This window comes from Salminus brasiliensis, chromosome 18 (assembly GCF_030463535.1).
Source record: "Salminus brasiliensis chromosome 18, fSalBra1.hap2, whole genome shotgun sequence".
Lineage (NCBI taxonomy): Eukaryota > Metazoa > Chordata > Actinopteri > Characiformes > Bryconidae > Salminus > Salminus brasiliensis.
In genome coordinates, this window is record NC_132895.1 from 2,164,000 (window position 1) to 2,186,391 (window position 22,392).

General features: G+C 40.9%; 1 protein-coding gene across 5 annotated transcripts; it reads left to right on the forward strand.

The window, feature by feature from the left end:
- Positions 1-433: 433 nt before the first annotated feature.
- klhl8 (kelch-like family member 8) lies at positions 434-21,825 on the forward strand. 5 transcript variants are annotated; one of them, XM_072661787.1, is made up of 11 exons: positions 470-506; positions 1,212-1,271; positions 3,146-3,364; positions 5,854-6,402; positions 7,220-7,406; positions 8,886-9,029; positions 9,552-9,663; positions 9,773-9,941; positions 11,434-11,593; positions 17,132-17,333; positions 18,278-21,825. In XM_072661787.1, the coding sequence occupies exons 3-11, from the start codon at positions 3,170-3,172 to the stop codon at positions 18,399-18,401; spliced, it is 1,842 nt and encodes a 613-aa protein (XP_072517888.1). In that variant the 5' UTR covers positions 470-506; positions 1,212-1,271; positions 3,146-3,169; the 3' UTR covers positions 18,402-21,825. The 5 variants fall into 5 exon arrangements, with proteins under 5 accessions (XP_072517886.1, XP_072517890.1, XP_072517889.1 ...); XM_072661785.1 differs by lacking the exon at positions 1,212-1,271 and having other exon boundaries at positions 434-506; XM_072661786.1 differs by lacking the exons at positions 470-506; positions 1,212-1,271 and adding an exon at positions 2,534-2,659.
- The last annotated feature ends 567 nt before the right edge of the window (positions 21,826-22,392 follow it).

Here is a 22,392-nt window from a genome sequence, read left to right on the forward strand (position 1 = left end):
TTTCTACCCACAAGCCATCAGGTTCCTGAACAAGCTGTGAACCTTTCATCAACACCAACACTGCACTCGGACACTTTATTATTAATACTATAAATATATATATCACTGCTATGGACAACATCACTAGTCACTTTATATAACAGGAATAGACATAAATATACATATTGATATTTAGCTCCACTCTCTCTCAGACTATGTACATATCAAAGAATTTCCACAGATCCCTCCTGTCTTTGTATATTCTGTATTTTGTGTATATTTTGTGTATTTTATATTTATTTAATATAATTTTTATATAACTTTATTTTAATATGTTTAGTATATATACAGTTTTGCCCTCCTGTAGAGCATCAACCTGAGCCTCACCACAAGCATTTCAATGCATAGATATCCTGACATGTGCAAATGACAAATAAACCTGAAACTACATTACCCATAGTGCTCTGCGCTTTAATGACAACAACCCCTCCGGTCGAGGAAGCTGGGTCTGTTCCACTCAGCATGAGGTAAAACTGCAAATATACACTTCCCAGCTCATATTCCAACCTGAGCACAGCGGCATGATCAATATTCAGGTTATGGTCCAAATATTAGGTTCATGGTTCAGCTCGAGCTTGAGGAGGAAGCAGGGACGGAGGTCCGGTCCGAGCAGCGCACAGGCGCGGCTAACGGGGCTAAGCTAGCAGCCTGCACTGCCCTGCGCTCAGATTGCGGGGTTAAGCTCTTAATTTGGGGTGGATTTAAGAGCTTTAGCGTTAGTAAGAGGTGGGATAGGCTCTCTAGAGTGTGCTGTATACCCCACAGTGTAATGCAGACACGGGGAGCACGGGGATTTGGGTGTAAATGCAGTGGCGAGTAATTTTCCGGTCCACCTTAAATGGACCGTTCACAGTGCGGGTCAGCGCACAGGCGCCGTATTGAGCCGCCGCTCTATTTAAGGTGGAATTTTAAATTGTCAGGGGAATTAGAAAATAGCTTGAGTTTGGGTGGAGAATTAGCTGTAATACAGCCCTGCTGCACCTCTTTCTGGGTTACTCGGTGCTGTTTAGGTTAAGCAGGTAAATTTGATCATCCCAGACAGCAAACACAGCTGTAACTCCAGCTGATGATCATATTAACTAATAAATATTCAGCATTAATATAGCTCTAAATATACCAACACTCAATTTCCATAGTATCCTGTATGAGCCAACCATCTCCTCTCATTTCAGCTCAGGGGACGGACGGATAGACAGACAGACAGACAGACAGATGAACGGATAGACGCTCAGGTAGATGAATAGCTTGATGGATGGATAGAAAAATAGATAGAGAAATGAACCCGCCTTCTTCTTGGTCTCATTTAGTCCTTCACATTTCACACACACTATATGGGCAAAAGTATTGGGACACCTGCTCATTCACTGTTAATAAGTATTCAACAGAGTTTCACCTGTTTTTGTAGGAGTAACTGTCTCTACTGTCCAGAGAAGAAGGCTTTCTACTAGGCTAGTCCTATTCTATTGGCAGTACTTCTCTACAGGGACTAGACAAGCTGTGTATGTGTGTGTGTGTGTGTGTGTGTGTGTTCATTTGCACATCTGTGTCAGCAAAGGGTGCAACCTAAAGTAGCTGAATGCGTTTATAAGTTTAGAAGGGCTGTCCACAAACATTTGGACACGTAGTGTTATAGTTCTGGACTGCCTTACTGTAGATTACTCCTCTCACGCTGGAGAAGAGTCTTACATGCTGCCGTTCCTGTGCTGAGAGACGCTGGAGGGACCGAGAAGCTCTGAGATGACGTGAGAAGCTCTGAGATGACGTGAGAAGGTGTGAGAAGCTCTGAGATGACGTGAGAAGGTGTGAGAAGCTCTGAGATGACGTGAAAAACTCTGAGAAGATGTGAGAAGCTCTGAGATGACGTAAGAAGCTCTGAGAAGCTCTGAGATGACGTGAGAAGCTCTGAGATGAGATGAGAAGCTCTGAAAAGACGTGAGATTACCTAAGAAGGTGTGAGAAGTTCAGAAAAGACACGAGAAGCTCTGAGAAGCTCTGAGATGACGTGAGAAGCTCTGAGATGACGTGAGAAGCTCTGAGATGACGTGAGAAGACATGAGATGACGTGAGAAGACATGAGAAGACGTGAGACGCTCTGAGATGATGTGAGAAGCTCTGAGATGATGTGAGAAGCTCTGAGATGATGTGTTTTTACTGTGTCACTGTTTCAGAGGATGCTTTTAGGAGGCTCTACACCTCTGTCAGTGCCGCTCAACACTAACGGCTCAGTTTTTTTGTCCTTTCGGTCCAGGATAGTTGAGCCAGTGAGCGAGGACTGCTTCTCCCTCTCCTCACATTTCTCAGTGTGGAGGTCTGAAAAGGGGTTGAGGAGAGCGTAGCCCACGTCCTGTGAGTGAGTGAGGCTTTGGCAGAAGAAACAAAGGGCCTTTGATGCAGGACTGCTGTGAAATCCATGCTGGCCTTTATGCAGGGCTGTGAATGAATGTTGATGAGGTGAGTGTCCTACAGAGGGTCCATTCAGAGGGGGCCGGCCATCAATGCTGTGGGAGCTTCCCTTTATATATAAGGGCATCGGTGCCCTGCAGTGTGCCAGTGCGGTACCAGACAGACTAGCGTGAGGAGCTTCTCTTGGTCTCTTGATCAGGCTTGGGATGATCTACAGGTACAGAGATCAACATCTTCCAGAGATCCTTTGAGTTATTTGTGCGTTGTTTGCTAATTTGTCAATTTATTTTCCAGCCGGCTACTCTTATCCGTCTCCGTAGAGCTGTTCTTACTCACAGTACGTGTCCGAAAGTATGCAGACACCTTTTCTTTTTTCTAACTAGCGGAGCTACTGTAAGGATCAGCGATTTCTGGTATAGTCTCCATAGGCTCAATGCATTGGTCAAAGCTTTTCTAGAGTTGCCCACGCGAGTGCCCCGAGATCCTCCTGCATCAGAACCTGACCTCACCAATGCTCTCTGTGTGGCCGGATGCCATCAAATCTGGTTCAGCATCTAGTGTAAAACCTTCTCAGAGGCTGTTTCTGCGGCAGTTGAGCAAAAAAACAAAAAAAACCCACAAAAGGAACAACACTGTTAGAGCAGGTGTCCACATACTTTAGGCCACCTTTGCCCTGTTTAAGCGACCCTCCGTCACCCCGCAGGTGCAGGCGTGTGTGTGAGTGACCATGGCTCCAGGAGACATGGTGCCGGAGCACGGGAAACAGCACAAGCCCCGGAACAAGTGTCCGTCGCGGTCGCCCGACAGCGAGTGCGAGGCGGACGGCTCGTTCGTGTTCGAGGCGCAGGAGGCCTGGAAGGACTTCCACAACTCCCTCAGGCAGTTCTATGAGAACGGAGAGCTGTGCGACGTCACACTCAAGGTAACCGTAGCAATTGGATGGAGGTTGTGGGACTGGTGCTGAAGACGGAGGCAGATCCTGGCACCCTTGGACTTGCTCTTTCTGTTTGTTTGTTTGTTTATTTATTTATTTATGTGCTGGTGGTCCAGTGTGCGCCTATTTTTAGCTTGCAGTGAGCTCTAGGATGAATTAATAAGCCTTTACACTCTTCTGCACAAGCATTTTTACTCTTCTCCTGAACGTTTCTATAGTGTTTCGAGATGCTGGAGATGGACGGCCTGTAGAGACTCCCATAGCTTTTTGTTTTTCTTATAATTTAGTTTTTCTTACATGGCTCAAAAAATGGAAAACTGACCTTACCTTAAGTATTATTTTGTTTATTTCTCTGTTTACAGCACTGTAGTATTTGTACACCCTATACAGAGACTCACTTCTAATCAATTACTGTTAATGTATTGATTTCAAATAAATATTAGGGGTAAAAACGCAGATATTTAGCATGTTCAAAGCGTATAGCATATGTTATATGGTGTGTGTGTTTATATGCATAAATAAATAGAAATTGTCAACTCAGTTTCTATTTATTTACTAGCAATTACAAAAGTATTGGGACGCCTCCACATTCCATCTACAGGAGCTTTTATTCTAACCCCATAGGCTGTATTAATCTGGAGCTGGTCCCCCTTTACTCTAAGCTCTTTTCTGCACTCTGCTCTGAGCTCAGCACTCGGCCCTGACCCCGCTCTGTAACTTTACGTGGTCTGACAGACACTCGGTGGCTGAGCTGCTCTCTGTGAGCTGTTCCTCCTAAACTCTTCCACTGTTCAATAATAACACCACTCACAGCTGATGGAGGAAGATCTAGGAGGGAGGAGATTTCACCAGCTGACTTGTTGTTGGTGGTGCAGCGGTGTCTCCTATTACATACAGAACCACGCTGGAGTTCAGTGAGCTCTTCAGAACCTCCCGTTCTTTCACTGATGTCCCAATACTTTTGTCTTGTGTATTTAAGCTTATTTTTGGGGGAATTTGTTCATTTATTTACATTCAGATCTTCAACAAGGCAAGTTATTTAAACAGGGGGGCCAAAACATTTGTAAACAATATAGTTAGGAATATAGAAATTAAGGAATTTAGGAATTAAGACCATTGTATTTATTTAATTTTATATTTATATAAAAAAGGTTTTTAGGAACATCTCCAAGTTACTAAATGACAATAATAGACTGAGCAGTTTTTAATTCTTTGATATTTAATATTATTTGTCTGAAGATTTGACCATTACTTTGTAAACACAAAAACAATTGAGGTAGTAATTTTATCATATCTTAATATTTGTTAATCTGTTTTTTGCACAGTGGCGATATGTAAACATTTGTAACAGTTGGGACTAAATCCACATGGATCATCATTTTAGAGAAATATAACATTTATTATTTAATGCAGTTCTTATTCCAGGTGTGGTAAAATATATTTGAATATGCATATTTTCTATGTCTGTTCAAAGCCAAACATCTTAGATTAGATGTTTAAATAAAACCTAAATGGCAAAAACTGAAGATTTTTAAAAGTTAGGTTAGTTCATCCATCCATCCACCCATCCATCCATCCATCCATCCTTTAACCCATCCATCCATCCATTCATCCACCCTTTCATCCATCCACCCTTTCACCCATCCATCCACCCATCCATCCATTCATCCACCCTTTCACCCATCCATCCATCCATCCATCCACCCGTTCATCCATCCATCCATCCACCCGTTCATCCATCCATCCACCCTTTCACCCATCCATCCATCCATCATCCACCCTTTCACCCATCCATCCATCCTTTAACCCATCCATCCATCCATCCACTCTTTCACCAATCCATCCATCCGTCCATCCATCCATCCATCCATCCATCCACCCTTTCACCCATCCATACATCTATCCATCCATCCACCCTTTCACCCATACATCCATCCATCCACCCTTTCACCCACCCATCCATCCAGCGAGCCATACACCCACCGAAGCATACACCCATCCATCCAACCACCCACCCACCCACCCAGCAATCCTTCCATCCACCCAGCAGTCCGTCCATCCATCCTTTCATCTATGCTCCCATCCATCCATCCATCCACCCACCCGTCCATCCATCCACCCAGCAGTCCGTCCACCCACCAAACCATCCACCCATCTATCCACCCATCCACCCTCCCACCCATCCATCCATCTTTCCACCCTCCCACCCATCCATGCATCCATGCTCCCACCCTCCCATCCACCCTCGCACCCATCATCCATCCATCTATCCATTCACGTATCCATCCACCCTCCCACCCATCCACCCACCAATCCATCCATCCATCCACCAATCCATCTATCCATCCACCAATCCATCTATCCATCCATCCGCCTACCCATCTATCTTTTAATCCCCAGTGGGAATGTAAATCCACATGTCTGGTTTTATTAAATCCAGCGGTTCACGTCTCTTCTCTGCTCCCTCTTTCCTGAAGGTGGGGAACAAACTGATACCATGCCACAAGCTGGTGCTGGCCTGCGTCATCCCGTACTTCCGCGCCATGTTCCTCTCGGACATGGCCGAGGCCAAACAGGACCTGATTGAAATCCGCGATTTCGACGGTGATGCCATTCAGGACCTGGTGCGCTTCGCTTATTCCTCTCGGCTGACTCTGACTGTGGACAACGTGCAGCCGCTGTTGTACGCCGCCTGCATCCTTCAGGTGGAGCTGGTGGCCCGGGCCTGCTGCGAGTACATGAAGGCCCACTTCCACCCGTCCAACTGCCTGGCAGTGCGCACCTTCGCAGAGAGCCACAACAGGGTGGACCTGATGGACATGGCTGACCGCTACGCGTGCGAGCATTTCCGCGAGGTGGTGGACTGCGAGGACTTCCCCTGCGTGTCTCCGCAGCACCTGAAGACGCTGCTCAGCTCCAGCGACCTGAACATCCACTCGGAGACGCAGGTCTACAACGCCGCCGTCAAGTGGCTGAAAGCTAACCCCCAGCACCATGAGATCTGGCTCGACCAGATCATGTCTCAGGTTAGGTCTAGTGATGCTCGCATCATTATAACTTCGCTAGGATCCAACCAATCACGCTCTGAGCTCTGGGTCTTTTTAAGCTGACCAAGTTGAGAATGTTTGCAATTGAGCAAGACAACGTGGGCTATCTCAGGAGCCTCTCATGATGTACACTAGCTGGACAGAAGTATTGGGACACCTGCTTATTCATTGCTTCTTGTAAAATCAAGAGTATTAAAACACGTTTCTCTTGCTTTTGTTAGACTAACTGTCTCTGCAGTCCAGGAAAAATGATTTCTACATCATACTAAATTTATAGGAGCACTGCTGTGAGGATTTGATTGCATTCAGCGACAAGAGTGTTAGTGAGGTCAGGATGTTGGATGATGATGATGGATGACCAAACTCATCCCAAAAGTACTGGATGGAGCTCAACCATCCATCATTCCAGAGAACACAGTTCTTCCACTGCTCCACAGCTCAATGCTGGGCGGCTTTATACCCCCTCTAGTAGCCCAGGCCTGGCATTAGGCAGCATGGAGCCAATAGGGTCATGTTTATCTACTCCAGATAGTCCTATTCTATTGGCAGTACTTCATCTCTACAGGGACTAGACAAGCTGTGTGTGTGCATTTGCACATTTCTGTCAGCAATGGGTGCAGCTTAAAGTAGCTGAATGCATTCATTAGAAGGGGTGTCCACAAACTTTTGGACATGTATCGAAATCTATTAGATCTTTCATTCTGAGGTTTTGATTAGTGTTTTAATCAGTAATGCATAGACAGATAAACTCCTCCTACTGGGAATGAGTCATTCTTCTTCGTGTGCTTCCTCACAGGTGCGTCTCCCACTGCTCCCGGTGGACTTCCTCACCGGCACTGTGGCCAAAGAGGAGATGATCAAGTCCAACCTGAGCTGCAGAGACCTGCTGGATGAGGCCAGGAACTACCACCTGCACCTCAGCAACAAGAGCGTGCCTGACTTTGAGTATTCGGTCCGCACCACACCCCGCAAACACACGGCAGGTGAGGTCATCATGTCCTGGCAGGTCCTTTTAACAGTTGCGTAATAGCAGTTAGCAGGTTTACAGTTCATCATTAATATGTTCCTTCATAGGAAGTTTCAGAAAGACAGAAATGTTAGATGAGTCCAGAATGATGATCAGAGATATAGATAATAGTAATAAGCTTTATTTATAGCAACTTTCATTCATTTAAAATGCAGGTAACACACAAACAGGTCAGCAGAACATTAGCGAATGTAAAGAGTGTGTTAGTACCGGCTGAGAAAGCTGCGGAACGTTATGAATGAAGATCTAGTACCATTAATATCCAGAATGTCTAGTATTTTGAAAGTAGAGGCAAAAAACTGTGGTAAAAAGATCATTGTGTTGGTGGTGGTTTGTAATATTTTTATTGACTTTTATACTTGATTGAACTAAATTGCTTTTATATATTTAATTGCTTTAATTGCTTTCTATATATATATAATAATATATTTTTCAATTTATTAAAAGTTCTTTAAAAATCTACATAAAAATTTAACTGAATTAATCACAACAATATTCTGTGATCAATTACTATATAATTAATCACAAGTTAAGTTTTTGGGGGCGGTAGAACTAGTAAACATGTGGAATGCCTAATAAACAAGCTTGAGGAATCCATGTGTGTGAGAGTAGGAGGGAGAGAGAGTTAGTTATTAAATAGAGATTTAATCCATATTTTAGCATAAATAAAGTGTGAACTACCCTCTCAACAGCAGCTCAACAGTAGCAAGGGGCCAAACTATGTGAAATGGTCAAATGTTTGTTATATATATATATATATATATATAAAATACGTATAAAATACATAAAAACTGATACTGAGAATACTCGAAAGCTAGGCCCTACCGCCTTTAGCAGACGGCACGTCTTCTCCAAGCTGTGTTGCTCTCTCATGTGGACTGCTCCTTAAATACCTCTTGCATACCAAATGCTTGTAAGATCTTCCAGGGGAAAACACTCAGACAAGCTTTTTTTTTTAATGTACTCATTCTTTACAGTATTGACATCTTTACAAATCATTCAGATTTCTGTGTACATATTCCTTACTAATGTGTATGTGATTAAAATAGCTTATCCCGACTCAACTGAATCCTTTATTACCAAGGGTGTAGCATATTCATATTGGTGATAAGTCTGGTGCCTTAACATCATCACATCACATCACATCACACACACCTATATATATTCAATTAAAATTCTCTATAGTTTATTTATTCATTTTAGAGCATTTTTATTGGTTCATTCATTATTGACACAATATAAAGGATTTAAATGATGTAAAAAAAACAAAAAAAAAAAAAACACTGCAGCTTTATTAGGTATTTATTTCCAGATTGTATTTATATGAGGTAATTATGAATATATATATATATATATATATATATATATAACCAGATCACACATGATGTGCTCACCTTATACTGTAAGTGTTTCTGTTGACCTCTGTGTTCTGCAGGTGTGCTCTTCTGCGTTGGGGGCCGTGGCGGCTCTGGAGATCCGTTCCGCAGTATCGAGTGCTACTCCATCAGTAAAAACAGCTGGTTCTTTGGCCCGGAGATGAACAGCAGACGCAGACACGTGGGAGTGATCTCAGTTGGAGGTGAGAGAGAGTGAGGGTTAGATGAGAGTGACATGGATGCAGGAATGCTGTGAAGTTATACAGTACAGAGTTTCTACTGCAGAAGCTCCAGATCTCCTCAAAACAGATAATGCAGCTGAACATGAATCCAGTGAAAAGGAGAAACAAGAGCTTCTCATTCTGAAGAAAGAAAGTAGTGAGATCTTGTCGGTGAGCTAATCTGAAGAACAGAGCTCGGTTCCTCCAGGGTTCTCCTGGACGCCCCCCCAGTCCAGCCAGCACAGCGTGGAGGATGTGTTCAACTCCATCAGCAGCAGCAGCAGCAGCAGCAGCAGCTCACCTGATTTACCATCATTAAGCCCTGATTTACCACCAAACCAGGTGCTGATCTGAGGAGAACTCTAAATAACACTAGACTCCATGAGAGAGGAGAACTTTGGAGATGTTCTAATGATGAACACAGTGATGGAGAACCTCCACCACTGTTATTAGTAGAGTCACTGTAAAGGGGTCTTCTTCAGTGTGACTGTGCTGTTTCCACAGGGAAGGTGTATGCAGTGGGCGGTCACGACGGCAGTGAACACCTGGGCAATATGGAGATGTTTGATCCTCTCACCAACAAGTGGATGATGAAGGCCTCTATGAACACCAAGCGGTAGTTCTCACACGTTACTCTCTTCTTGGAGTTTTTTGAGCCTGGTGTGTGTGTGTGTGTGTTTGTGTGTGTTTTATACATGAACATTTGTGTGGTTGTGTTTCTGTAGGAGGGGCATAGCGCTGGCCGCTTTGGGAGGTCCTATCTATGCTATCGGTGGTCTGGATGATAACTCCTGTTTCAGTGATGTGGAGCGGTATGATATAGAGTCGGACCGCTGGAGCGCTGTGGCTTCCATGAACACTCCGAGAGGAGGAGTCGGCTCTGTGGCTTTGGGGGTAAGAGGAAAGTATGGTTTCTAATTAATGATGATAAATTGGTTCATTTCTATTGAGTTAATTAACCTAAATTAGCATTTCAGAAAGTAAATGCCGTAACCCACACCAATCCCTCCTCAGTATGTATAGAGGAAATGCGGATTTCACATAAAGGCTGTCTTCAGGCTAAGCTGTCTCAGACAGTCTGCATTTCCTAATGTGGGTCTGCGCTGTTCGAATGTGGGACGCTATAACATCAATTTAATAGTTGTTTATGGTCAGCAATTTTATCACCACCCCTAAATATTTAATATGATTATAGAAATAGGTAGCCCTCCACCATAAAGATCCACAGTACTCACTAGAACACTTAAACCTGGTTAAATAACTGTTGAAATCACACAATCCGTACCCCTCCACACATTTTCTCTCTAGGCTGAAGCACTTTTAGAACTGTCCTACATTGGGCAAAAATTATTGTCCCACTTATTGAAACAGAACATTTGACTAAAATAACAAATATAGAGTATTTTTACACCATAATAATAATAATATTAAAAATAATATAATAATATTTTTTGATTAATACACATATAATACACATATATGACCTGCCCACGTTTCTGTGCTTTAACTACTTTTGTCTAATGCCTTAGTTTAGTGTCCCAAACCACACACTACCACAACCACTACAGTGTTTAAAACTAGGCACCATTAGAGCTGCATTCAGTAGTGTAGTTGCCTCAGAAAAGTCGGGGGAGTTGGGATGCAGCCACGGTAGTGTTTTTAAAATTTTACAGTGTTAAAGTTAGTGACAATGAACAAGTTCATTAAGTAAAAATGTGGTTTCATGCTGATTATTAAGATGATGTGGTTTATTAAACCAGGTTTAAGGGTACAGCCAGGGGTGCTGCCAGTGATTTTGGGCTCCAATTCTGCCAAAATACTCTACATTTTATGTCGAGTCAAAGGCCCTGAGAATCGCTCTAAGCCTCCTCATAGGCCTCCTCATAGGCCTCCTCATAGGCCTCCCCCCAAGGCCTCCCCCCAAGGCCTCCCCCTAAGGCCTCCCCCTAGTCCGTAACGTTTTTTGATTCTTGCTTCTTGTTGTGTCGATCATGCAGGACCTGTGGACACACCCACCTTTAGTCATACGTGCATCATACGTCCCCCTTTTTCACCCTAATTTTGGTTCAATTGGACTAATATCTAACAGTGTGTCATTTTCTTGAGTGTATAAACACACTCTTAATGCGACTCCCCTGGAGCTCAACATGCTTAGAGAACACTAACTAGCACAGACTGGTAAGCACGTTAGTCGTTGAGTGATGGGGGTACCCAGTTTTGGAGTACACAGTCAGAGAGAGTGAGGCCAGTTACGCTCTTTGGGTTCCTGGCAAAGCATGACTGTGCAGTATCTCGGTGTATGTTTAAAAGGTCAGAGCGCTCTGTTAGGAAGAGTGTTGGGAATTGAATCGAACGCTTGTTTCTCTCTCTGTGTGTTTGCTGTCAGAGCTATGTGTATGCTGTGGGAGGAAACGATGGTGTAGCGTCTCTCTCCAGCGTGGAGCGCTTCGACCCACATCTCAACAAATGGACCGATGTTCGAGAGATGGGACAGAGACGTGCTGGGAATGGGGTCAGCGAACTCAACGGCTGCCTTTACGTTGTGGGTGAGGAACAGGGAGACCTTTTTCCTTCTTCTGTTGGCTTTTCTGTTTGGATTGCCGACAGTGGAGCACTAAAATCTACAGACCGACACATGGAATGAGTTTACCTTGAATTTCTTACAAGAGCCCCTTCAACTCGAAAAATACAAAAATGAATTAAAATCATTTCCATTTCAAGACATTTAGCAGACGCTTTTATCCAGAGCGACTTCACTGTTCACTCAGAAAATACCTTCAGCTAGTTTGTATCGTCTAGAATCCCAAAGATCCTCTAATCTTAGACTCTACTAAACACAAGTCAATATGGAGACCATAGTACTCTTCTCTTAACCTGAGTCCTCTCAGAGGAGGAGGGTCTTCAGTCTGGGTTTGAGGACAGCGAGCGTTGGACTCTGCTGTTCGGACACCCAGGGGAAGTTCGTTCCACCACTTCGGTGCAGGACAGAAAAAAGTCTGGACGCTCATCGATGGTGAGCAGAGGGAGACCAGCCAGAAGAGAGCTGCAGTGGTCAAGTCTTAAAGTGACGAGAGACTGAACGAGCTCCTGGCCGACTCTCTAGAGAGGAAGGGTGAAAGATTGAGTCAGATTTGCAACATGAGTTGAGAACGATAACTGATCATCCATGACTGCACCAAGGCTTCCAGCTTCTGTAGAAGGAGTGAGCAGAAAAGAGTCCAGCAGGTCCTGGTCTTTAGTATGATGTAAATTGACCTAATTTAAACATTTAAAGCAGCAGTATGTGAGAATTGTTATTTCTTGTTATTTACTCGTGGGCTCCCCCTACACATGTTTTACACATGCATTTCTGGACAAGCTGAGAGATACAGAGCTGTCAGTGGTAGGTAAGGAAGCATGTGGACTGAGGCGGATTTTACACCAGCGATTAGCAGGTTCTAGCAAGCATTCTCCTGCCCGCACTACCACCAGCGTTATGTAGTGCAGCTTCTGCCGTGCCGAGCCATGAGTAGCAACGATAGCGGCTCTACTGTCCCTATTACAGATCAGTGTGAAGTGGAGTGATGCAGCACACTGTGCTGCTGAGGTGAAAGTGGTTTATTTTTCTGTTTATAGGCCAAGTAGGTGGTTGGTGTGGTGCAACTACAACACCTCAGCCACCTCACCACGTGGGAGATTGAGGTTCGATTCCTGGTCTGGGTGACTATGCTGTGCTACACCAATAAGAGTCCTTGGGCAAGACTCCCAACACTACACTAGCCCTCCTCTGTAATACCAGTAACCTTGAAAGTCTCTCTGGAGAAGAGCTTCAGCTAAATGCCGTAAATATAAACATAAGCCACACTGTTCTGAACCACATCCGTTCACCAAACTAACGAAGCTCTGGAGGAGCTCTGAGAGACGCTTATACAGAGATGAGATTGGTGACCTAAGTCTTAGTCCAGTGTTTGTTAGCCATGTTAGCCTAGCATCTCCTGTTTTCAAACATGTTTTGACTGATCGATTGAATCTGGGGTCAGAGATCAAAGATGTTGGATTGATTTTTTTATGTATTTTTATATTTATATTAACGTTCGTTTATGTTTTTAAGCAGAAGTCTTAACAAGAACCACGGCAAAGAGCTACAAAGGCAGCCCAGCTCTGTTTCCGTGATTGAGCTGTTGGTGTGAGTTTGGTAAACTGGGGCACAAAACCAGGAGCTGTGGAAGGATCATCAGCCGAAATGGACACACACTGGAGGTCTAGTGCGTAGACTGGTTTAAAAGTTCTGTAAAACTCAAATTAATCTGGTTTATTAGTGTTTTTATTCGTTTTTTTCATTCCTTCTGTGCTCACGTTCTTCAGCAGCTGTCTAACCCAAAACACACAAGAATAGGAAGCCAGGCTCTGTTTCTGTTATTAAGCCGCTGGTGTGAATAAAACACACAATAAACCACGTAATTTGCTCCAAATGCTCATAAAACAGATCCAAATCTCCATCACAGTGTAATTTAGCTCAAGGCTAACCTTCCCTAGGTCGTCGACCCGATACGAAGTGTGTTATATTAGGTGCTGTTTGATGCAATCTTTTTCACCACAGAGGTTAAATTCATCCTACAGGAATAACCGTAAAAAAACCCCCAAAACAAACAGCAGCTTGACTCTTATATTATTACTGTTAACATGAAACAGCTGAACTTTGATATACGAGTCACGTGTTTGTGAATGAGTGACTGAACAGTAGCTTTAACACATGACTTTTATGCCAGGTTCAGTTGATTTCAGCCTCTTGTAATCGCACTGGGCTGCTGGTTTTACTCACGGGATCCCTGTGTGTCAGCATTAGTCGACTTCAGGGTCTAAATACAGCAGTTTTGTTATGGTGAATTTCACAGCCCACACTGTTTGACAGTGTTGGAAAGTTAGTAAACTAAACCATAAAATCTGACATTTTTGTGCACAATTCAGACATTATATTTAGTTTATATTTATGTACCAAAATAAACAGATAAATAAAACATTACATCTAAACCTTTTTTCCATTGTGAATACATTTAAAATGAGTAAATAAATAGAATTTGTGGTCAATATAATCTTGTTTATATTTTTATTTAACATTTATGTCATTTAAACCTTTATTTAAATTGTAAATCACTTTGAGCTGCTATATGTATGGAAAGTGCGCAATAAATAGTTAATATTTCCTATTATTATTTTTATTATTATTATTAAGATAAGATAAGATAAGATAAGATAATTATTACTTACTATATATAATTATGTAATGTTATATTACTATTGTGTTGCATCTCTTCAGTTTTATGGGTATTTAGAGCAAGTATGTGGTTTAACCTGTGTTTTATTCACACTAACAGATTAAAACGGAGGCAGAGCTGGGCTTCCTTTTCTTTGTTTGGTGTCTGGTTGGACGTCTGTCTAAAATATTAAAGAGCAGTAAATAAAAACACTTTAAAAGAAAGAAAAATGTAGAGTTTTAGAGAACTTTTAGAGAGCCGGCGCACTAGACTGGGCACAAGCAGTAGCGTATTTAATAACCTTGACATTAATAACATCTCCACAGCTCCAGCATCCAGTGTCCATTTCAGCTGATTGGTTTTCCACAGCTCCTGGGTTTGTGCCCCAGTTTACCGAAGAATGTGAGATAACAGCGTTTTGAAAGATGTTTACTGGTCTGTTGGATGATTTTACTGTGGTGTTACTGTAGCTGAACTGTTCAAAGTCCAGCAGAGCATAACTGACCTTGCTCTCTCTTGATGGCCAATCTCTCTTCTCAGACACTCATTCTGTTATCAGAACTGAATTGGCAGTGTTCTCCTTAAAGCGGGTGGAGCTCCAGTTAGCCTGGTGGTGTCATGTCTGATAGGGGGTGAAACTGGACATGACTAAACATCTGGAGAAAGGGGAAATAAATAAATTAAAAAATTTATATATATATATATATATATATATATATATATATATATATAAGATTAAGCTATGGTCTAAATTCAGGGTCTAAATACAGCCATTTTGTTATGGAGCGTTATGGTGAATTTCCAGACTGTTTGACAGTGTTGTGCTTCTTTAGTAAACAAATTGAAGAGTTAACCTTAAGAGTTAACCTTAAAATAATCAGTTTTGGCACCCCAGTTTAATTCTATATAAAAGTTCAGATTCACAGTAAACTAGACCTAAAATCTGACATTTTTGTGCACAATTCAGACATTATATTTAGTTTATACCATTTAAATAAAACATTTAAACATCTAAAATGTGAATAATCTTGTTTATATTTTTATTTAACATTTATGTGATTTAAACATACTTTATTTAAATTGTAAATCACTTTGTGCTGCTATATGTATGGAAAGTGCAATAATATAATACAAAAATACATAGTTAATATTTTCTTTTATCATTAGTTACTATATATATAAAATATATATATATATATATATATATATATATATATATATATATATATATATGTATATTTATTTATTTATATATATAAAAAATCTCTCTATATATATATATATGATTAACTAGCAGTGAAATGCTTGAATGACTGTCCACTCATAAAAACAAAATAGAGACATATAATAATAATATTAGAAATATATAATATAAGAAATCAAGAAATGTCAAAAATCACAAATTAAACAATAAAATCTAAAATCTACAGCGATAAGCAATAAAATATACACAACATATATAGAAAATAAACATATAAGAATGTGAATGCAGTGTATGAGACAAGGATTAGGGTATAGTTATGATTGTGCAGCTGTATACACACATCTGTATTTTGTCACTATCACGTAAAATTCTGGACTTTTGCTGTTTTTGTCCCTTTTCTCTATACTGTGGATCTGACAGTAGCTCTTTATACATCAGTTAGTTCTGGCTACGCAAGCTGATTGATCTCGAGGCGTCTAACCATCCTAATATTTCAACGTAGCAGAGTGCTTTTTTCACGAACACTGTATCACTCCATTAAACGGCGTTGCTATAAATAATAAAATGAACCAAAAAGTAAACGTGAACTAGGAATGCACTGATATCACAGATTTCAAGATTTTCAATGATCTACTGATCCAGAGTACTGATACTGATATCAACTCTGACTTAATGCTGGATAGGTGCTCTAAATCCTGATATTTACAGAGTTCTACTTTTTATAGGCTGTAGTTTTTTATTGTCTGATCCTGAATAAGATGTAATAACATTAAAATAGCATAATAAAAATGGCCACAATGTAGAAACACGAGCAGGTAGGGAAGCAGAATCTGGCTCAGCTTCAGCAAACAGCTTTAACTGGTGTTTAAATTCACATTTCAGAGCCGTGGAAAAAAACCCACCAGTTTAGAAACAGAAAATTTCACATTCAGGTTCTCATCTCTGTGTGAGAAGCTACTAAACTTCAGTGTTTCCTTTAAACAAGCAACATCACAAGCAACATCACAAGCAACATCACATGGAAACAGAAAGTGCTGAAACATTTTTAAATGACTGTTTAATGATAATAACTATTTATGACGGGCTTTTACTAGTTTTATAATAAAGTCTGTAAACAAGAAAGTACGGGGTCAGTAAGCTTCATGGTATCTGTGCCTTCCATTGCTGATACCGATACTGTGTGTAAGTTAAGTCAAATTTATTTGTATAGAAAATAAGAAAAATAAATAACATAAAACATAAAAAATAAGACCTCCATTGAGCAGCCAATGGAGATAGTGGCAAATCGGTATCAGCCAAGAATAAAGAATAGACAAGACAATAGACAAGAATAAACAATAATACAACAATAACGGAGAAGAAATAATCTGTGATTGGGAGACGGGGTGGAATTGGCTGGAGAAGGAGCTGCAGGCTGAGCAGTGAGGGAGTGGAGCTCGGTTCTGTGACGTAGCAACAAGCTGCTTGTAAGGGACCTATAATAATCTGTCGGAAGGAGATGCTAACATTAGCGCACGTTAAATGCTGCGTTCATTTATTTTCCCAACCGGAGGTCGGGGCTGACTCCAGAATGACTTGGAATAAAATCTTAAGAAGTTGCCGTTTTTTTTTTTAAATCAACTTTTTTTTATTATGTATTTATTTAGGAGGTTTCGACGATAACTCTCCACTGAGTTCGGTGGAGCGGTTCGATCCCAGGATGCATCGCTGGGAGTATGTCGCAGAGCTGACCACCCCCAGGGGCGGAGTTGGTGTCGCAACAGTGATGGGGAGGGTCTTTGCAGTGGGCGGCCACAATGGAAACATCTATCTGAATACGGTGGAGGCGTTTGACCCGCGAATGAACAGGTGAGCCTTTCCACTGACTGAACCTGCAGAGACTCGAGACGCTGCTCATGGAGAAGCCTGTCCTCTGCTCCGACACATCTGACCTAATTAGAAACGGACACACATGGCTTTTCTAGTCCCTGTAGAAAAGTCTGTAGCAGATTCCCAGCATTGAGGAGCTGTGGAGCAGTGGAAGAAGAGCTGTGTTCTCTGGAATGATGGTGGTGGAGGAGCTCCATCCAGTACTTTTGGATGGGATGAGTTGGGGAGTTGGGGATGATGAGGTGAGGTTGGGTGGTGATTAATCATCCAACATCCTGACCTCACTAACACTAACACTTGTTGCTAAATTCAATCAAATCCTCACAGCAATGCTCCTCCTCCAGAATCTAGTAGAAAGTCTTCTTCTCTGGACAGTAGAGACAGTTACTCCAACAACAGCAGGATCAGCTCTTTAATACCCTTGATTTCAGAAGAAACAATATATTAATGAGCAGGTGTCCCAGTACTTTAGTCAACAGTAGTGCCAGTATTCACATATTTATTGTTATTTTGGAACCCTCCAAAACAAAAATAAAAAACCCTCTCTAACCGGCCATATTTTGAATAACTGTAGGAACACAATCCAGCTCTAAGGTCACTAATGCTTCACATGCTCAGATAATCACATAATCAACACTATCCCCTTCATCTGTGCGTGGTGATAATGTTATGGCTCATTCGTGTGAAAGAATGAGGATGAATTCGAGGATCTAATCACTTCACGTGGCTTGAAGTTGAAGTGGGTGTTCTTGAGCAGGGTAAAGGCTAAAATGTGCAGGATGGGGCTGGGGAGCACTGAATTAGGACATTGCTGTCTTGTTGACACGCCTGAGGTACTGGATTCATGTTTGTGTATCAGTTTTGTATTTATATTATAAGTGCGTCCATACAGCTTTACACATGTCTTTTGTGTTTGTGCGTAGGTGGGAGCTGGTGGGCTCGGTGTCTCACTGCAGGGCGGGTGCCGGAGTTGCCGTCTGCGCCACCCACATCAGTCAGATACGAGACGTGGGTCAAGGGTCTAGCAACGTGGTGGACTGCATGTAACAGCACGGTCAGAGGACCACCACAGCCCCTGTCCCAACGTCCATAGGCACACCATACAGTACAATACACCCCTCCTCCTCCTCCTGAATACTCTCGGTTGTTTGAGATCTTCTGGTCGTACCACTGTATGAACTCTTCCTGTTAAATATCAGTGCTTACTCTCTCACAGCCTCTGTTTAAATGGGTTAATAGTTCTCAGTTTTGTGAATATTTTTTTTAAATTTCTTTCTATTTTGTTAAAAAAGCAGATCGTACACATGGCCTTGAGTCTCGCTAGAACCAAGCGTATTGCAGGGACTAATGGAGGCTGTAGGTTCTGACAATATATTTGCCCAGTTATCCAGAAGGCTAACCGATGTAGCTAGGCTTTAGCTTGTCCTAAGTTGGCTGTACCATCTCCCCTACCCAAGCAAAACCAAGTACAGACGCCAGTTTTAGCAAACCGACAACGCTAGCACAGATCTTTTAGAGTGTTCCTCAGAGTGTGGAGTTAATTACCACCAGAATGAAGTCAGGTAATGATAGTAAGCACACAAAGTCAAGAGAATATGACCTGTTTACGACTTGAGATGTTTTTCTTTTGTGCCACAGGCTTGCCAAGTCCCCTGCTTGTGCGTGGACAATCAATCAGAGGTTTTAGAAAGGTAATTAGGTTGGGCGAGATCTTCTAGTGCATTGGGACATCTGTTTAAGAGTGTTTTGGCACACTGGCTGAATGTTACATGTACATAAACATGATAAACATAAAAACACTGAGCCTTGTTCACCAACTGTTCTCAAGAAGATATTTCCTCTTAAAACCCACTGATGCAGTTTCCATGAAGATTCGGACGTTCTCCAGTGTTTCTTCTTAGAGATAGAGAGTGTTCAGTGTAGGAGGACAGTAGGATCATCATTATTAAAGCAGAGCTGTGAACAATTCTGCACTTTAAAAACACAAATCATACCTTTAATCTGACCTAGACTTTGTATTAGACCAAATAATAATAATAAAAAAAAATCTTCAGAAAATATTGGTGAATGAGGCCCAATGACGGATATTTTAGGAAAAAGAACCAACCCAAAAAAGAAACTAGTGTGAAAGGAGGGCGTTTTTAAACCAACAATCCCACACAAAAAGCAAAAAGTGGATATCTCTTAGAATCACAGAAGCAGAACTTCCATAATGTTTTCCAAATGTTTGGTTAATTTGGAAAACATTATGGAAGTTCTGCTTCTGTGATTCTAAGAAGTATGAAGTTCTTAAATTCTGAGATTTTGTTGAAACCTATTAGAATTCCAAGAGTTTTGAAGTTCTAGTTCTGGAATTTTAATTGATATGAAGTTCCACTTCTAGAATTCAGAAATCTTCCCATTCTAGAATTGTGTAAACTTTTTAAAATTCCAAGAGCTATGACGTTCTAACTCTGGAATTGTGAGAAGTTTGAAGTTCCAGTTCTGTAGTTCTAAAAACTGAGATTCTACTTCTGGAAGACGTGAGAGCTAAAAGTTCCAGTTTCAGAATCCTGAGAGTTTATTAAAAAGAGAGTTTTGAAGTTCTAGTTCCATCATTCTAAAAGGTATTGGTAGTTCTACTTCTACATCTGTTGACATTCCAATAGCTTTGAAGTTCTTCTGGAGTTTTATTAGCTACAAAGTTCCACTTCTTGGCTTCAGAGATCTTCCCATTCTAGAAATGTGTACTTGTTCAAAATTCTTAGAGCTGTTCTCACTCTGGAATGCTGAGAGCGATGAAATTATACTTTTAGAAGTCAGAATTCAAAGAGCTTTAAAGTTCTTGTTCTGAAATTCCAAAAGCTTTGAAGTTCCATTTTTAGACATCGGAGATCTTCCCAATCTAGAATTTAGACCTATGAAGTTTTTAAATCTGGAATTCTGAGATTTTGTTGAAACTTTGATGTTCTTGATATGGAGTTCCAAAAGAGCTATGAAGTTCCACTTACTGAATTTCAAGATCTTGTTAAAGGCTTCCAAGAGAGCTAAAGCTCTAGAATTGGAAGATCTTCTCATTCTAGAATTGTGTGAACTTGAAACATTTCCAGAGCTATGAAGTTCAAACTATGGAATTCATGAAAAGTATGAAGTTCCAGTTATGTAATTCTAAGATTTTAGTGAAATCTAGAATTCCAACAGCTGTGAAGTTCTACTTCTGGAATTGTGATAACTGCAGCGTTAAAGATTGTAGAATTATTACGAACTCCTGGAATTCAGACATAGGTTGATGTTTTTTTGCTGCCAAATCAAATTTAGCCTGTATAGAGTAAGACCTCCAAGCAAAGGTTTAAATGTTGAGGTTTTTCTATGAAATTTGACTGTTGTGCAACCGTGAGACACGGTTTGAGTATATTTTTGTCTCATTTTTTGGGGAAAAAAAGAATGTTAACATATTAGTGCCATTTCCACCCCCATTACTCTTCTCTGAAGTTTTCTCCACTTCTACAAAAGTTTTATAGTCTCTTATATTCTTGCTATCTTTTGGATTTCTGGAGGAATGTTTTCTTAAGTTCACCATTGCTTTCTATAAATGCTTCAGACAGTCATTTCAATATATGCTAATAAGTACTGCAATCTCTCTTTGCCACTTATTCCAGTTATTTATGTATTGATCGTGTTGAATTGTGCAGTTACATTTTTTTAAAGTGACGCCGACACTGACTTTACTTTGTTGCAGATGAGGAATGATGATCAGCAGTAAACATTTACAGATATTTATCACTTTGGTTATAAACAACAATGCCATCATCCACCATATCCACAATTTAGTGAGTGACTCGGGTAGAATAAGTGAACAATATGCTTGACTTGCGTATTTATATAGATTTTAAGGATTATCTATTTAATGCACTGGTCAGACTAGGAGAATCATATCCAGATACGGTTATTTATTAAACTGCCATGAAAACGTGGCGCTCGGCTTGTGCAATGCTGGCTTTTCGGTAGCAAAAACATTTTTGTATCAGGTTTGAAATGAAAATAAAAATGAGAAGTAGTTAAATCTTAAGCTCAGAGATTCCCAATCCAGTCCTGTAGGTCGCATAGCCTGTTTTCTGTTGCAGCTCCTAATGCACCTGAGCCAGGTGATTCCTTCTACATGATCATAAGGCTGAACATGTGGTCCTAGGACTCGATTGCAATCGATGGCCTTCTAGAAGACTTGAGTATGAATAAAGACTTCAAGATAATCATATTTTTTGACTGAATTGCTCCAAATGTGCAGTTTCTGTATCAGACATGCATCTATTTTGAATGAGTGGGTTATTTTGTCTGTGGTTGATTCACAGGACCTTTACAGTGGAGTGTTTTGAACTGATCTTTCCAGTGAAAGTGACTTGTACTGTAGTTGTACTGTATTTTGCTCAACTCTTTACATTGATCTGTCTATTTGTCTAAATAAAGTTATATGGAAAACATTCATAAAAGAAAACTTCAGGTTTGTGTTATTTGTTTAATAACACACTAACAAGGAACAGTTTAAATGTACTTCATTTTGACTCAAATTTTCTTTTTTGTTGGGATACGTTACCATACTTTCACTATAGTACAGTTTCAGCTCTTTAATTGAGTTAGATTGGGATACGGTACCATACTTTCACTATAGTACAGTTTCAGCTCTTTAATTGAGTTAGATTGGGATACAGTACCATACTTTCACTATAGTACAGTTTCAGCTCTTTAATTGAGTTAGATTGAGATACAGTACCATACTTTCACTATAGTACAGTTTCAGCTCTTTAATTGAGTTAGATTGGGATACAGTACCATACTGTCACTATAGTACAGTTTCAGCTCTTTAATTGAGTTAGATTGAGATACAGTACCATACTTTCACTATAGTACAGTTTCAGCTCTTTAATTGAGTTAGATTTGGATACAGTACCATACTTTCACTATAGTACAGTTTCAGCTCTTTAATTGAGTTAGATTGGGATACGGTACCATACTTTCACTATAGTACAGTTTCAGCTCTTTAATTGAGTTAGATTAGGATACA